This window comes from Pan paniscus, chromosome 8 (genome assembly GCF_029289425.2).
Source record: "Pan paniscus chromosome 8, NHGRI_mPanPan1-v2.0_pri, whole genome shotgun sequence".
Lineage (NCBI taxonomy): Eukaryota > Metazoa > Chordata > Mammalia > Primates > Hominidae > Pan > Pan paniscus.
The window spans coordinates 124,395,211-124,412,864 of NC_073257.2; the positions used below are offsets into that span (position 1 = coordinate 124,395,211).

At 33.9% G+C, this 17,654-nt stretch overlaps 1 protein-coding gene across 9 annotated transcripts in view; it reads left to right on the forward strand.

The window, feature by feature from the left end:
• VTI1A (vesicle transport through interaction with t-SNAREs 1A) overlaps positions 1-17,654 on the forward strand; it is a 503,528-nt gene that overhangs the window by 72,883 nt on the left and 412,991 nt on the right. For 6 of the 9 annotated variants that reach the window (XR_004664855.3, XM_055092285.2, XM_034931464.3 and 3 more), the window contains exons 4-5: positions 7,454-7,531; positions 13,850-13,870. Coding sequence is in view for 7 of the 9 variants with exons in the window: in XM_055092285.2 (XP_054948260.1) it covers positions 7,454-7,531; positions 13,850-13,870 (99 nt within the window). In the remaining 2 variants the exon portion in view is untranslated. The remainder of the gene's footprint in view (positions 1-7,453; positions 7,532-13,849; positions 13,871-17,654) is intronic. The other 3 variants (XR_008619831.2, XM_063607905.1, XM_003825591.7) reach the window with 1 other exon arrangement.

A 17,654-nucleotide genomic window follows, 5' to 3' on the forward strand; every position in this document is an offset into this window, starting at 1 on the left:
GGCGGTGTAATAAAGTGAAAAGAACACTGGCATTGAGGAATGGGGTTCTGTCCTTGTTCTGCCTCATCTTTCCTAGCTCCGTGGCCTTGGATAGATCATTCATCTGGCTTAGAACCCCTTGTTTTTAAATTTGCAGCCTGATCTAGATGAAACCTCATGCGATAACTTAGGGTCAGTTACGGAGAATCCTCAGGATAACTTGTTCTTGGATGTTTAGATCACTTGAAACTGTGACTATGGACAGATTTTCAATGAATGACCCCTTTTCCTTCCCAATGCTAGGCAGATGATATAGAGAAACTAGCATTATAGGAATTAATTGTATACACTTATATGCTTTGTTGCAGTAGTTTATTTTAAAATACAAACGAAGCATCTATTGCAAAACATTTATTTATCAGAGTAACATTTTCCAGTGGGGTGTATAGTGTATTTATAAATCATTAACAAACAAAATAATAAACATTTTGATATTTTGATTATTTCAAGTAGAGTCTATGGAGTTATTTTATTTTACGTATCAAAAGACTTTAAAGGATGAGATTTCCTCCACTGCATACTTACACTATTCCAGATGCTGACAACAACATCTGGGCATTCTATCATGAGCTGATTTTCTGAATGAAGTAATTTAATTGTTGATTGACAAGCTAACATGATTTAAGACACAGCCACACCGTATTCAATAGCAGTGTCAAAAGTCATAAACTGCAAGCATATGCAAGCAAGTGGGGCCATGATACTAACTTATGTTGCCTTTTGAAACATTAATGCTAAATTTAAATTACAGGCTAAAGTTTAGAAATGCTGGAAGAGGAAATGAAGAAGTGCAGTTACATAATTTCTGGGATCTCTGTTTTGCAAATCATTAAATGATACAGCAGCAATATGGGCAGAGTTCCTAATATAAATAAAAGTCTGTCGTAGCATTGTAAACATAGTTATTATTCCATATGGATTGCAAATGGGTTTTTTAGTCTCTATATGTGTGTGTGTGTATATATATATATATAAAACCTCATGATATGCATATAAATATTCACATATGATATTATAGCTAAATTTTAAAAAGTAATTTAGGGGAAATGTGGTATAATTTATCTTATTGTTTATAGCCAAAACATAAATATCCATTCTGAACATGGAAAATGTGTTTGAAAATATAAGCAAAAATAATAAATGAGAGTGATTACAATAAAAAGACAAAATTTTTTAAAACTAATTTTTAGTTTTTTTTCTGGTGTTGCATACTAAAGAACAATGGATTATTTTGGCAGTCTCATGGTAACCTACTTTCCAGCTCTGTTGGTAGCCTTGCAGCAGGGTATGTTAGTATTTTTTCTCTGGTGGCTTGCATATGGTCCATTGCCCATGAGTTTATGATAGACACAAAGTGTGCTTTCCCTTTATTAATGCTACAGTATTGGTGACATGTGGCATGTGCACCTTCCAGCGAATGAGCTTGACCTTTAACTCTAAACAGTCCCTTGAGCAAGAGCAAGCCATACTTAGAGGAATGACTACATAGAAGAAACAGATTGGAACTTACTTTCTCTGATAGCATTAAAGAAATGCAGTAAAATTTTTTACTATTGGAAACCATCCAAAAATTACAGCACCATAAAATAAGGAATAGGGCAAAACAGTATGGTGGAATTACAGGATCTAAATAATACAGATTTTTAAAGCCATTTTTGGTATGTATTAGCAAATGATTTTTTAAGAAGGATGCATAATTTATACTTTCAGCCATGTATGCCTACTAGTTTTATTGCATCCTTTCCAGTATTATCAACTACAATTTAGTTGAACATGCTCTGGAGGTCATCATATACAAGGTGTTAGGGTAGGTTTGCATTTGTTTATAACATTTAAATCTTCACAACAGCCCTAGGAAATAAATACCATACCATTATTTTAGAGATGAAGAAACTGATGCTCAGAAAACTTAATTTGACCAAGATCACATACTGAAATGCTCTCTCTGTTCTTTTCATTTAGTACCCTGTGCTTTTCCATCCATCCTAACAATGTTCCAGGGATCAAACATATATCTAACAGTTTTCTTTACCTTTACCTAAGCCATGTAGTATGATACATGTTTTAACCTTAAATTGCTTTTTGCTAGAAATTAATACAACATGGAGAACACTGTGATAAACAAAAATTCATAAGTTCCATTTATGTTTTTTCTGGACTGTGTAAGCTTTCTGTCCTGGATTGATGAGCCTTTTTGAGTCCTGGTGCAGGGGTGGTGTGTGGCTGAAAAGCTGAAATTGTCCATGAGAAATAGAAGTGAGGCTAAAAATGGAACACTTGGTGCCAAAGATAGATGCATTTTAGAAAATGCCATCTGGGCATTACAGAAGTATGATATTATTTAATTAGAACCAGATAAAATTAGGTAAGAAATGAGTGCCAGCAATTATATGACTAACTAATCAATATAATTTCATGGTTTTCTGTAGATATCCCAAAGTGTTAATTATAACAGGAGCAGTTAAATTCTTTGGAGCAGTTAAATTCTTTGGCTATGAAAGCATGCAATTTTTAATAGATGTATCACCTGGTAACCTTGGGCATTATTAAATATATGGAGACTGAAAGACATGTAGAAGCAATGGAAAAGTCTGGCCAGACTGGGTAATTTGTTTTAGACCTATGGAGAAATCTATTAACCAATTCTTCTATAGACCCATTTGATTAGGAAGTAGGACAAGCTGTTCTTTCATTACTTACCAAAACCATACTGCACTCTGTATCAACTATTTGGCTGTCTGCAGCACATAGATTAGAATAAAGGGCTTGCTTAGTGTTTGTGAATGTTGCGGATTGCTGATTAGTAATTAAAGCGCTGAATGAAGAAAATTAGGCCAAAATCGAATGGGAATGAGAACGTCTTAATTCTGTGATACAGATGTTAGAAACAGATTGTCTTCAGCAGCCCCATTCAATGTAGTGACATTCTACGTAGCCATCGAATATTTGCATCCCATGTAAAACTCAAGTCGAATGCCTTTTGAGATGGTTTCCTCTCCTATGCCTTGTGATGTAGCTGTGTGGGTATTAATTTAGTGAAATATCCTGTCTGCCAGGTGTGGGAACTAGCTGATTTTATTGTAATACCAGATCATTACTTAATTCATATGCAACAGAATACAGCACATGGAAAGCATTATAAATCTATTTACAATGTGGCTGGTCTGATGATAACATTGTATTAAATTCCCAGGTGAGGCAATTTAAGCAATTGCTTTGCCATGTGCACGCCATGGAAATTAAATTCTCATATACGCTTTAGTAATAAACCAACTTCATTGTTATGCTTTTGCTAGTTCTGGGCTGTAGAATCCTTATTCTGGTTACGTATACTCTGTTTCACATGTAGAATCATACAGGAGGCGGTACCACAGATCACAGTTTTTAATTAGTTTAAGCTAAGTTAATTCGTTTTGTTTCTAATTTAGCAGTGCCTGTCCAGGAACACATTCAGTTCAGTTGGGAAATGTCAAGGCTTGGGTCAAGTAGAAAGATTGTTTCAAGCCAAATTTCCAGACAGAACTAAGCAAGCGTATCTGTTTGAACTTGGCTTTAAGAAAATCAGCCAATCAGTATGCAAAGGACCTGTTCATATACCAAGTAAAAATCGAAAATCGCCTTGAATCCGAAATTCTCGCATTCATAACTCACTTGTGTCATCAATTTAAAATAGCCATTGAAACTTGTGCATCTAACTTCTTAGAGGTAACAATCAGTTGTTTATTTGTCATATTTTTTTCTATAGTTCATATACGATCTGTAGATTTTCTTTCTAACCATGTAGTCTACCAAAGTATGTAAGTTAGAAGAAGTAAACTTTACACAAACACACAATTAAAAGTGAGGAGTACTCTTGTATTTAACTCTGTGTATGTTGTGTGTGTGTGTGGCGGGGTGGGGGGGTTGGGGGGAGGCAAGTATTGTCAGCTGAAGCTTTTCTACTCTTATGGTACAGACCAGAAATTGCAGTAGATTACAAACTGCATAGAGCTTCTGTCTTCTCCAGAAGCCACATATAAAGCACCAGTAGACAGTGGTAACTGACAACTAAGACTAAAAATGTTGACAATTTCTTGATTTGCCTGGTTAGCTTATGTATAGAAGTCATTAACTATTTATAAAATGCATTATGAATTGGGTTCCTTCAAACTGTAGCTGAATGTGTGACATTTCCAGCTCAAATTCTCATGTTTGCATTTGGCTAAAGTACAAATTTTATACCGTTGATAATAAAGAAAAAATATTTTTGTGAAGTTTATCAAGATACAGTAAATGCTTCAGTTTTATTAACTTTGAATCTTCCAAATTAAATTATTATGTAGGTACTTATTAATGTAGCATGGGATTTTTTTTAATTCCATAAAAGGTAACATAATTTATTGATGTTTTAGAGGAAAATTATCCATAAAATAAGCAGTTTGTCATTCAAAGGATTTTTCCCCTTTTTTGGTATTCAGTTAGTTTAATGATGATCTTGCAGGCTAAGTTATGGTTGGGCACAATCAGCTTACTGAAAATTTTAAGTCGTGAAAAATTATGAGAAAATACCAATGTTGGGCATCTAAATATAATTAGTTTTTTTTTAATAGTCTTGATTTGTTTTGTTTGGAAAATGAAACACACATATAAAGAGTTCAGTTTTCAGCATTGTTGTGTCATGCGCATGAGGAACTGTTTCTGATATTTGAAATGAGTCGTCTTTTCATTCTTTAAGAAAAGTCAGTCCTGTCAGAGAACACTTGGTTACACTCAGCATATCATTTACTTAATTATATCCAGAAAGCCATCCAAACAACCAGTTTTTACCATCCCAATGGTGAAGAATGACATTTATAGGGACCACCCTTCAACTGTGGATAAAGCCTTAGTTCTCCTCTGTTGCTGAGCATGTACACTCTTAATTGCTGGTTTTTAAAAGCGGTGGATTCTAACCAAAACAAGATTCGATATTTAGGGATACACATTTATAATTTTCTCCTTTTGAAGAATAGTAAATCAAAATAAGAGTATAATGTAATTGAACAATCTATGCCAATTTGTTGGTATTTTGGTGAAAAAAGGGAAAAACAAAAGCAATCTCCATATGATCCTCTTGCATACTGTGGAATGTTTTAGTCCCCCATAGTGATGAGATGAATAATTAAAAAGGCAGCTCTGATACCACAGCCTGTTTAAAGGTTCTCATTTCCTTTAATGCTGTAAAATACTTTTGCTTAGCTAGTTTGAAACTACTGTAGTAGGAACTCCAAATGAGCAAAGGCAAGCTTTGGCTTGATCTAAATATTGTATTAAGGCCATGAAGTGGACTGCCCTGATAATTTAGCATTTTTAAATGCAATTCTGTATGAAGTCAATAGAAATAGCTAATTAATAATGGCTTCAGTAAATACAATAAGAGAACCAGGCTTAATATATGCTGTGTGCGATGGTCAAAAGTCTGGCATGTTCACAAATGACTGAGTTGGGTCACTACTGAATTGTCGAGCGATCTGATGTAGATATCTTTACTGACTTCATGCTGAGGACTTGACTTCTTTACTCTGTCCTCCTCTCTGCAACGTTGTTGATTTTATTTATCTACTTAGAGACTTACTGCAGAAGTCAAGGTATAAGATATGCATTTGTGGCAGCGAAATGGGGGTTAGGGTGGAGACTCAGGGCAGGGAGTGGATGCCACTGTCTCCTTAATATCAAAACATTTTGCAATTCTTCTGCCTTTTTCCTGAGTCACTCTAAAGGTAATAGAATGAAGAGGAACTTTTGTGTGGTAGAATGAGCACTGAGCTGTGAGTCAGGACCCCAGTGTTCCAGTGTCAGTTTAACCAGAGCTACCTTTAGAATTCCATGAAACTTACTTTTTTCCCTAAAAAGCAAAGGAATGTCTAGGTTTATTTATTTTTATTTCTATTCAGCCTTTTCAACTGGGTTCTGCCAGAGATTTAAGACTTGTCTTCAAATATATGTAATGAACTAAATTTTTTTCTTATGTACCATCCTTGGGAGAATTGATAAACATAGTTATTGAAATAATTTTCTGTGTTTTGTGGTTAAGATAAGGAACCCCAATTGGGAAAAGTTGTAACTTCAGAATGATTTAAAGTCTATTGGTTGTTCTTGTCTAAGGTTCTTTTCCATTCAAATGTAATACGTTTGATGTTTAAGATATTATGATCTCTATGTGGTCAAGCAGTGTCGCTTATTCACTAGTTTAAAATCTAATTTAAAAATCATATTGTTGACATCTGCTCTGGAATTATTGATAGTCCTTTTAAACTACAATACTTTTTCAGATCACAGTTGAACAAGTAAGAAATTTTAAGTCCCAAACTCTAGACCCCCAAGTGAGGAAGAGATTACTGTTTTCCAGCTGCCATTTTTTAATGGAGTAGTTTTCTTAGTGAATTCTGAAGCAGAAAAGACAACAAAGTAACTTGCAAATCTGAATTTAGGTCTGAAATAGTGACGCTGAAGTGGGATCTGAGGCCCACACTTTAGCTTCCCAACGAATTTTCAGTCTTTTGGCTTTCCCAAATGTGTATACATTTAGATAATTCATGAATTGCTTGCAGACATGTCCCTCTGACTTTATAGAGAGGGGTATATTTCTTGTAAAACACATTTTCAGGGTGTGAAACATTGACTCATAGCCCACTTGTCTTTATTTACTGGGACTGTGAAAAGTTGACTCATAGCCTACTTGCCTTTATTTACTGTGACTGAGAAATTTAGTTTCTTTTACCAGACACACACATGCACGCATGCATGCACACATGCACACACACACTTTCATTACTTTTCCTTAGGCCATTATTTATAGAGAGCTGGGAGACATTTAAATTATTGTTTGTACAGGGGAGGGGCTTTAAATTCCCTCTCTTTCTGGTTAGTAGCATCACAATAATGAAAGAAATATAGACGTGCTATTCTAGGCATTGCAGAGTATAGTTGGAGATATAATTATTATCCTAGTATTAGAGACTTTTAAAGTGCTAAATTGAAAGCTTTGTAATGTCCATTTCCTGCCACAATATTGGGAAAAAAAAACAACATATACTCCTGTCTTAAGTACAATCTAGTGAGTTTTACAGACATGCAGTTATATAGCTGTATTTCTTTCAGCTTAGTGGTGTTATTTGAATGGCGATTTATGGAACTATATACAAGTTCAGATGCGTTTATGAATAGAATACACAATGCAGAGTTTCCTTTCATTATTGGCATCTTATAAACTTCTAATTTACATGAAACTTATGAAGTTCAGGAACTTTACACAACTTTGGTGTGCAGATTGTAGCCAATAGGTTTCCATTAGGGGGCTCTCGAGGTTTGAGATCAGCCTTGATACCAATAAAGCTTGAAAGCTTTTACTTTCTAACGTTCCTCTCACTCTCTCCCTTTTTGTTTTGTTTTATAGAAAAGGTCACGGATCGCCTACAGTGACGAAGTACGGAATGAGCTCCTGGGGGATGATGGGAATTCCTCAGAGAACCAGGTAGAATGCTAATCAGGAAGGCCCGGTGGGTGGCTGGAGGGTGAAGGAGGTCACTGGCGCACTGGGCTCTCAAGCTGCTCCTTAACGGTATTAGCAACAACTCATGTGGAAGCGATACTGTTTAATGCAAAGCTGGAGTCTTAATCAACTTCAAAATGTTTCTTGGAGATCTTACATTTAACCCTTTACCTTGTGATCACTGTCTGCTATCTTCTAAAAAAATCTTTTCTTCTCTTTTCTTTATTATTTAGTACTTAAGGAATAACTTGAAACACACCGTTTGCAGACAAAGCCAAGGTCTTCACCTCAAACACATGTAAAAGGAATAAAAAAGTACATAATACGGCTTTGATAATAATGCAGTATAATTAAATCAACACTTGCAGCAAAACAAATGAAAGTAAGCTTTCAAAATTCAACAGGGCAGCCCAATCTCCTATTGTGTGGCTTCTTAAAAATACATTCACCGAAATGCAAATTGGAAGCACCAGTGTGGAACTTGGATACCCATACAGAGGAACTGCTTCTGTCAAATAATAGTCATAATAATAATAATAATAATAATAATAATAATAATAGGATAAGTCTTTTTGCAGTTTAAGATCTGCGTAGGCAAAAAAATAAGATACAGTTTCTTCTTAAAAGAGCTTTACAACTTGGCTGTCGGTTCTCATTGGATCATACCATAGTGTCATGAGTCTAATTAATGTCCCGCCTCTTTCTTTGAATTAATACTACAGACTTCATTAATTCATGTAGATACTATATACAACTTTAAAAAAAGTTTTAAGAACCTCATTGTAGAAATGACTTTAAAAATGTCTCAAAAAAACCCTAATGACTGATTTTCTTTGACACTTTTAAAGAAAATACATGATAGGGACCTTCAGAAACAAGACCTGAACATGGTTACTAATGCCACTTTGGCAAGTAGTATAAAAGTCTCTACTCTGCCTAAATGAAAATGAACATAAATCAGTCACTGAGTAAACCAAAATTTTAATAGGATAGTGAAATCTAATATATTGATACATATTATAAAAATTGCATAATTGTATTTACCATCTTAAATAGATGATATTATAGGTCCATATATGCTAATAGTATTTGCTATCTATTATACTATAATCTGTAACAGGGATGTTGTTTGTGTGATTAAGGACTCTACTCACCCACCCCCAAAGAAGAGAGAAGAATGACTGAGCTGATTATGTTTGTTTTTGGAAAGATGTCACCTCCTCCACTATTTGGATGTTATCAGCTTGAGTTCAGACATGTGAACACGTTCAGATTTGACTTGGGATTTCAGCTTCCCTGAGTGAAATGTGAGAATAGCTAAAGGAAAAAAAAATAGCACATCAAACATAAAAGGGTGATGTGATAAAGGGGTTTTACTCATAATAGATTAAATAATGTGAGGATAAGAGAAAAAATATTTTCTTCTGTTTTTAAAGTGAGATTTAGATTGCTCATACCTCTTGAAAATGAGTGAATCATAATTTTATTTCCTATCTACTGCAAAAAACACTATCTTTTTTGCAAAAAAGTGAATGCGTAGTTCCCATGTCAGTTCTTTAAACAGCTATAGATCTTTCCCTCATTTGAAACTACTGCCTAATGCAGAGGAGATAGAAAGGAAGGGGGTGTGCCTGTCTAACTCAGACTCCTTTATCGTAATGGATGTTGTAGTTCTATGACAGGGATCCCTTTTTTTTCAAACGTGTTCACTTCTCTTAATGGACATTTTATATGCCTAAAACATTTGCCTTGCGTACATATAAGTATGATTTTTATGCCTAAAGAAAACTGTTCCACAAAAATAGATTGAGTTCATATTTTCTGAATTTTTCAAATTATATTCCTGTCACCTTAAAGTGATTATGCAGAGATTTCCCCTGGACTTGTATAAATCAAACTTACAAATTCTGAAAGTGCTTGGAGAACCTGAAGTTTACATGTAAGGAACTGTCACTTCAATAAATAGAGTATGATAAATTATAGTCATGAGAATATGTACTGTTAGATTATTACTTGTGTGAAGTTTTCCATCTAAAATTTGATTGAGGTGTAAAAGTTCAAAGAGACCACACTTAACTTTTTGGATATTTTGTTACCAAATGTAGCAAAGTTTCCATTTCATATGAAGTCATTGCATTTTGTTTTAAGGCTCTTTGTCATAATATAGGAATTAAAATCCCTCAAACTAAAACACATCCTTAACTAGGTATAGTCACTTGAGAATAACTTTTTTATTCCGCATCAGCATTCATTCAGAATATGGAGTCAAAACGGAAGCTTTTTCTGTAAAGAAAGAAAATATTTTAATTTGGCTCTATACTAATCTTTGTAGCTCGGTAGCTAGGAAGAGTTTTTTTCTAGGTAGGGCTGCTTATAATTTATATAAGAAAAGGTCTTCTGCCTACAAATAAGTTTACTTCTAAGTTATTTGCTAATAAATTGATTTTCAGAACTTCTTGTCCATGGAATACTAACTATATAAATGGATAAAACTTGGAGATAAACAAAATGAGATGAAAATAGCAATATTCATTTAATTGCAATTGGGATATACCCGTCAGTTTAAAAATATAGATCAAAATAGGAAAATAAGGAATTAATAGCAATGATTATATAGGTAAAATACTGGCTAGGTATTTTCAATGTAACATACACATCCTCCTTATAGTTGCTTCTTTGTGAAGAGTCGACAATATGAATACAATAGCTATTATTTCTCATTCTGATAATTTATGATGCAGTTTTTTTAGGCATCTGAAACCTGACTGTAATACATATAATTATAGTCTGCCAATTAACTGTAAAGTATGTTAATTTACTCTTAGGTACATAAACATTTCTGCCATGATTAGAAATGTTAAAAATTCAGAAATTAAGAATTTTTCAAAAGCATTTTTAATGTCCCTCATACAATACCCTTTGCATTTAATTCCAAATTAAATGCTTTGTATACATTCATTTCTGATTCATATTCATTTCATTCAATCAAATATAGCTAATGCTGATTTACAAAGAAGGGGCAAGAAAATTACCTACTTTGTACATTTGAGTACTTTTGGGCTATCAGCTTTCCAAGGATTATTGTCTTAAGCATTATCATTCTATTCTTTGAAAATACCGTATTTACCATTCCATGTGGCAACATTTTATTTCTTTGAAAGAGTTGAGTTCTTGAATGTAGTGATGTTGTATTTAGAGTGGAAACATTAATAGTTCATAACTTGATTGCATTTCATGAGAACCATTCTCATAAAAGGAAAAACACAACTTATAGAATAAAATCATAAAGACTTTCATAGTGAAGTGTGATAATGGGGCAAATAAACTGTTCCAAGCTTTGATTTTGAACCCTAATACTCTCTCAGTTTCTATATGCAGAATTATATTGATCAGTGACTTTTAATAAATCCTAAATAGAAGATTCAAAATATAAAGAGTAGACTATTTCCAAATGTGTGGAAAGTTTTGTGGCAAAGCAATATTTAGCAGATAATGATTGCTTAATTTCTTAATACAAGGTTCTCTTAAGTTCTGATTTGGGCTTGCTGTGCATAAAGTGTGTCAAACTTCAGCTACAGACCAGGGGGTGAAGTCGGTCAATTTAATTCCCCAAGATCTAAAGAAGGTCGGTATCATTTCATATAGCCCTGGCAGAGCAGATCATTACCAGGCACAAATCTGTTCGTTACGTGCTGAGGGTTTATAGCAAAATAAATAGACTGTCATCATAAGTTCAGAAAATTGTGTGTTCGACCCACGATAATGTGTAAAGGGCGTTTAATAGAGTTCAGCATTTATTCGTTATCTGTATGCGGACAGAGACGGCAGTCGCGTTATCAGCTTTAAAAAAAATTCGGTAGTTCTGGGGTCACGTGACGCACCTCACACACACACAGGCGCGCGCGCATGAACCCTCACATGCTCTGCAGTGCAGTTTTGATTTTAGTCACAGCAGAAGGCTTAACCACAAGAGATTCCACTGGTTCAAACCAGCGTAAACCAGATTTTTTCAGCCCACAAAGGAACAGATTACCTCTTGTATCAAATTCTGCATTGGGGGAAAAAAATCTTTGTTTCAAAAAAGATGTTGATTATCATAACTCAACATGGTGGCATTGCACACTCTCATGTTGCCTATGATGGAGCTAGTAACTCGAGAAAATACGAAATCACGACTTACAGTCCAGTCTACGCATTGTTAATTTTCAAAAATAGGCCATCTTTTGTTTACTTGAATGAATAACCCTCGGCCTAACCAAAAAAGAAAAAAAAGATAAAGATGAAAAACCCTCCCATTACCTAGCTTAGCTACAAATCCGATGTAGAGCTTGAATGCAGCCATGCAGCACAAACAAGATAGAACGTTTTTTGTTTGGAACCTATTGAAAAAACAAATGGGTAGCATTTTTAAACACTCATTGATTATGGCAGGGTGGCATGCCCCAAATGGTCTCTATTGCTGAAGAGTAGTTTTAAACTTTGGCCCTTTAAGTATCATAGTCAACCAAAGAATAGTGCCCCCAGAAAGAAAAGATAGCTGGCCGATCAATTCCCAGATCGTCTCTTTCTGAGAATTAATGTTTGCCTTTTTCTCCCATGATGTTGGGATAGCAAAGAGAAAGATTCCGATATATGATAGGCCAGGTATTTTAGCTTAAAATTTTGCTTCTTCTGGGGAAGAATTATAACTTTTCATGTGAAATGAAAAGATGATTTACTTGTATGTAACTGGATGGTTGCTGAGTGTGTGAATTAAAAATAAAGAAAACTTCTTATTTTGAAACGATGATGATAAAAGTTTCATTTTCACTGAATGTACTGTGAGACATTACATGATAACTTATGTACCCTTTTAATAAAGATTCTTAACAGTTTTTAAAATCTTATTCTTTGGTACTCAAAATACTTTTCATATAACAAATGAAATAACAGAATAAGCTGGAATGCATACTGCCTTCCTTGAATTCGGGACAAAAAACAGCGTTAAGCATTGAGATATCCGGGCTATAGTAAACATGATACTTACAGAGACTTATAGTGAACAATTCAGGCACATTTCTCCCAAAGCAATAGTTTAATTTATTGACCTGCGTATGTCAAGTGTTATAACAGATGTTACAGATATCTGGATGTTTAAAAATTATCAGTCGTAGACCTGAATTGCTGAGGATGCAAATTTCAGACCTAGAATGTGGTTTAGTCTGTTATAACATAGGTTTCAGTTTCTAGTCATTGCAGAAACTGTGATCGTCATCTCACTTATACAGTGATATTTGTAGTTTAGAATAATGTCAAACACACACACACCCACACATACACACAACGAGCCAGATATATGGTTATATATTTTAGTTCCTAAAGAGTTAAGCAGCTTGTTTTATCTGTTATATTTAAGGTAAATAGAAAAATGTTCTAAATAAGAGAATTAAAATGTTATCATAGGATAATTTACTAACAAGTAAGGAGTGATTTTTTATTTGACTTTAGTGAAAACAAAACTGCAATTATAAATGAAGTAAGAGCTCATTGCCAGTTTACAATATGAAGAAAATTGAAAACTGAAGAAATCATTCAAAAATTAAAATGAAAACATGCCACATGATTGTGGTAGCCTCTTAAGCAAAATAAAAATGTAGAAATTGACTCTTACATACACAGAAGTTCGTATGATCGTGAATTTTTGATACTATGATCTAAATAAGTATTCTCTCTCCTGGCATACTTTATTTTCTATTAAAATAACATTACTTCCAAATGCAGTCTTATTACTAGAGTGGGTACAAGTACAACATTAACTAACATAATAGTTTGTTGTTTTAAATACTTACTGGAACCAAAGCATGAGCTATTAATCATTTTCATTTGTAGGTAAAATCTGAAATCAGTTGTCAAGATTCCAAATAGGGAAACATCCTGAAAACTTGTATATACAAAACCTCTTCAATGGTACATTCTTAGAAGAGAGGAACAGTAAACTTGTTTTCTTTCTTTATAATATAGACTTCTATGAAGTCGTTCCCCTTTATTTCATGATGGTGTCTTAGATGTACTTTAAAAGAGAATTTCACACTATTCTCTTTGTTTAATGTGACAGTGTGAGAAAGTGATCTTTATTCGTTCAAAAAACTCTGCATGTAGTCTATGTTTAGGTTCTTTTAATGTGTTTGTCTGTGATTTTTAAATGCTAAACATGTAAACAGATAAATTGTCAATGTTAATTCTGTATCCTGTCACACAACTGATCTTTCTTTCCTGCCATTTCTTTCCTTTTTATCTTTTTTTTGTGCACTCATGTTGCAGTTGATAAAATTACGTGAAGAGGTGAGTACTTCCTAGCTTCTTTTTTTTTTTTAATTCTGCTTTTCCCTATAAAATTGAGTTTTTAAATCTGAAGTGGATCTTTGGATTTGTTTTTCCAGGTAAATCTATACATAGCAAAAAGTATCATTTATGTTGTTCAGAAATCTTTTCTGCTCACCATCTTTTAAAACACAACTATATCCTAATCATGCTTATCTCAGGGATCATTGTTCTTTGTTGGAACTGGGACAAAGTTAATACTTTAAAGGCCAAAAAAAAAGGAGGAATAATAAAGGAATATCTTAAAACTCTACCTGACTGTAGTTTTATTGTAGGCTGTAACTTCAAGTTTATTTATGTAGTTTCTCAAAGAAGTTAGTATGATTTTTTTTTTCTAACATTCTGATTTACTTTACTGTAAACTGTTCTTAAATAAACTCCTTTCCCCCACCCAAAATTATTGGGTTTAACATAAGACACCATGGATGTATTATCCTTTTGGGGAAACACACATATGTTATAAATGCCCTGCTACTCTGTGTACATAGATACCTAAGAATAGCCAAAGCTTTCGTCATTGTTAAACACTTTGCTTTTTGTAGCATGCAGCACCCAAGTGAGTTCTCATTTTTCTGAGTTTGCTGGACTGTTTCATAATGCAACTCCAGATTTTTTTGTGTGTGGCTCAGCAAATATTTACTGCAATGTTTATAATTGTATCCTTGTATTAATGAGGGATGCTGAATAATTCTATTTTTAAAAAATTAAGTCAAACATATCAAATATGCTTTGGTACTCTTTTTTAGAGATAGTCATATTTTTTATTTAGTAAGATTGGGTTTTATTTTTCTATTAAGACATAATGGCCTATATTGCAATTTAAAAATTGTCTAATTGCTTATAGTATAGAGTAGAATGAATTACTTTTGAGTTTAATTTGACTGCATTGATTGAGAATTCTCTAGAATTTTTTTATTGGTATGTCATCATTCTCTAGGTGATGCAGATGTTAATTTAGAAGCTTCTAGATAGTGTTTTTCAACAACTCTTTGAATTTAAGATGCATTACTGACGTCCTCCCTCAGAAAAAGTAATAATGATATATAAAATGAAGGGGAAAAATATACAAAAACCCTCGCCCTCCAACCTTTTTGTGTTTTTTATCTTCCCTACAGGGGAGCAGTTGTATATATACAGTAAATGAATATAATCAGTTGCAGTTTTGATGTATAAGATTATTCTTGAGGTGAGGGATAACATAAATATTATTTTTCTGCAAGATAGAGTATGTGCTTGTTGTATTTGCATATATTCATGTTTAGGTGAAGAATCTGAATTTTCAAATGTTAATGGAACTAACAATTGACTTGAAAACCTCTATACGAAGAAACTACGTGAAGCCCTTGCCCCTGAATTTAAGCAATGAATATTGTTTATGTATTAAATTGTGGCTTATTGCAATCAACATTTTTGACAGAAGATTTATTTTTGTTAAGCCTAATTGTGTCAAATTAGAAGTCTTAATTCCAAAAACTTAAAGCATCACGTCTGCATTTCTTTTAAAATATTTTTTATTTTTGTTTGATGGCTTATTTCTTTTCTTGTGCCTGTAGCAGCAGTTTCATCAGTTATGATTCTGGAATTCATGTTTCTGAAACTGTAACATGTAATTGAATTATAATTGGAAAAATTAGATTAATCAACTAACAGAATAATATACTCTGAAATATTCTTTTAACAGTCTTTGATATAGATCTAGCATTGATATTTATAGACTAGATTACAGTGATGATGCTGCATTGGTATATGGCTTGCTGAGGAGTGATTATTTCTCAGTTGGGATTCTAATAGTAATCATAGAGAGAATGTTACCCCCATGTTTCTTAACTTGCAACTGTGCTAAGAAGACAAGCACTCAGCTGCTCCAAAATGTGTTTTGTTTCGCTTGGAAACAAAAATATGCCCCTTCTCTTCCTTGTGTTGCTGTTTCTGGGCTCAGTTTTGGAAAGGGAGCATGCTTGGAGGCAGCGTTGTAGTGCATAGGGAGCTGATCTGGTGTTGGCTCTGCCGAGCTCCGTTTGAATCCTACATCTCCAGCTCTCCACATTGCGCAGCTCCTCACACAAGTTGAGCTCTGTCTGAAGCTCCTGCACAGCTTCACTTACCTGCTTTGAAAAGGGCTGAGAAGAGGGTGAGAGAATGAGTTTGGGATGGAGTGTGGGGGCAAGTTGAAAGCATCAGCTGCTACTGTAGTGTATTTCCTTTCATTTACAGAGACCAGGGCAATGTACAACTAAGGGAACAATGTAAATAGTGCAGCTGTTTCAAGAACTTGATTTTAGTTTGACTTAAGTGAAGAGGTTCCAAAATACAAAGTGAAATCCTGCTGTAAAGCTGCTGATAAACTGATAGTCCTCTTGTGTGGAGATTTACTCTGATAAAATTGAACTGTTCTGAAGAAGAGTTACTTCTATTATTTAGTAATATACATATTTTTAAAGGTCTTTCAGAAATTTTGCTATTATAACCATGAAATCCCCCTAGTTATTTTACATTTAAATGCTTTATTTCCTACATTAAATATTATTATAAAAGTGGAAGTCCATTTCCAGTATTGATCTTTGTTTTTTTGTAAATCTCTAATAACTAAATGTTTTCTTTTAATTTTGGGATTTCATCCAATATGAAAATGAACCAAAGATCTTTGTTGTCTTATTCTGGATTAAAATTCAGATTTACTTTTGATTTCACAGATCTGATTGATATCTTTTTAGAGAATCACCAGTTTGAAGTTAAGTCCTTTGTTAAGGTAGAAAACAATTTTCAAGGAAGGGAAGAGCAATCCTTACTCCCAGAACCTGCATATAGGGAAACTTAGGAATAAGAAAGCTATTTTTGACAAGCCTTAGTAAAGTGTTTAATTTTATTTAAAAATAGTCATCAATGCCAGACACACAGAGCTCCCCTTTCTCTTCTTTTTCTTAATTACAGCCTTCAGTGATTTTGCTTTTTAATGATATAAGAAGCTTTCCTCTCTGTTTTATTTATTTATATTTATATTTTTTTTGCAGAGGGAGGGGACAATTTTTCTCTTAATATCTCTGCTGTACATTTGTACATTGGACGACTCTATTAATTATGATAGACTGTTGTTGCAGCTTCCTGACCTTCACATCAGGTCCTATCTCTCTGTTCTAAATGCATTGTTTTAATGATTCTCACCCCCCCACCCTTCCCCCCAAAAAAATTTCAAGGAAAGCTTTGATGTGGCTTTAGCTGCCTCCAACGTCTGGCCGCATCTCAGATGTGTCACCTATGCCGGGAGGGAATAAGGAAATCACGTTTTGAATGGTAATGATAACATACTAATCACTTCCTTTCTTTGAAGATGGAAGCGAGATATTCTGTCAGCATCCCTGGCTGCTAGAGCTTGGAGGCACTGGTCTAGGTGTATTAGCTTAAGTGTGCATGTCAATACAGCTTGCATCTCCAAGATCCATGGGGGCTCATTAGAGCAAGGTAGATCGTTTCGCTCGACAGCCACTCAGATAATATGTGTGGCACCTCCTTTTTTATTATTATTAGAAAGCATTTCTCCAATTTTAAATGACATCTGTCAACAACACAAAGTTGTAGGAGTTGTGGTTGTGTTTTTTCTTTCTTTTTGACCAGATACCAAAACTGATTTGAGAAGGGAAGATATTAATGTATGCAGATACATGTATGCATGTACACACACACGCACACACACACAGATACATACATTTATATATTTCTAAGTATCTAGGTATATATATATATATAT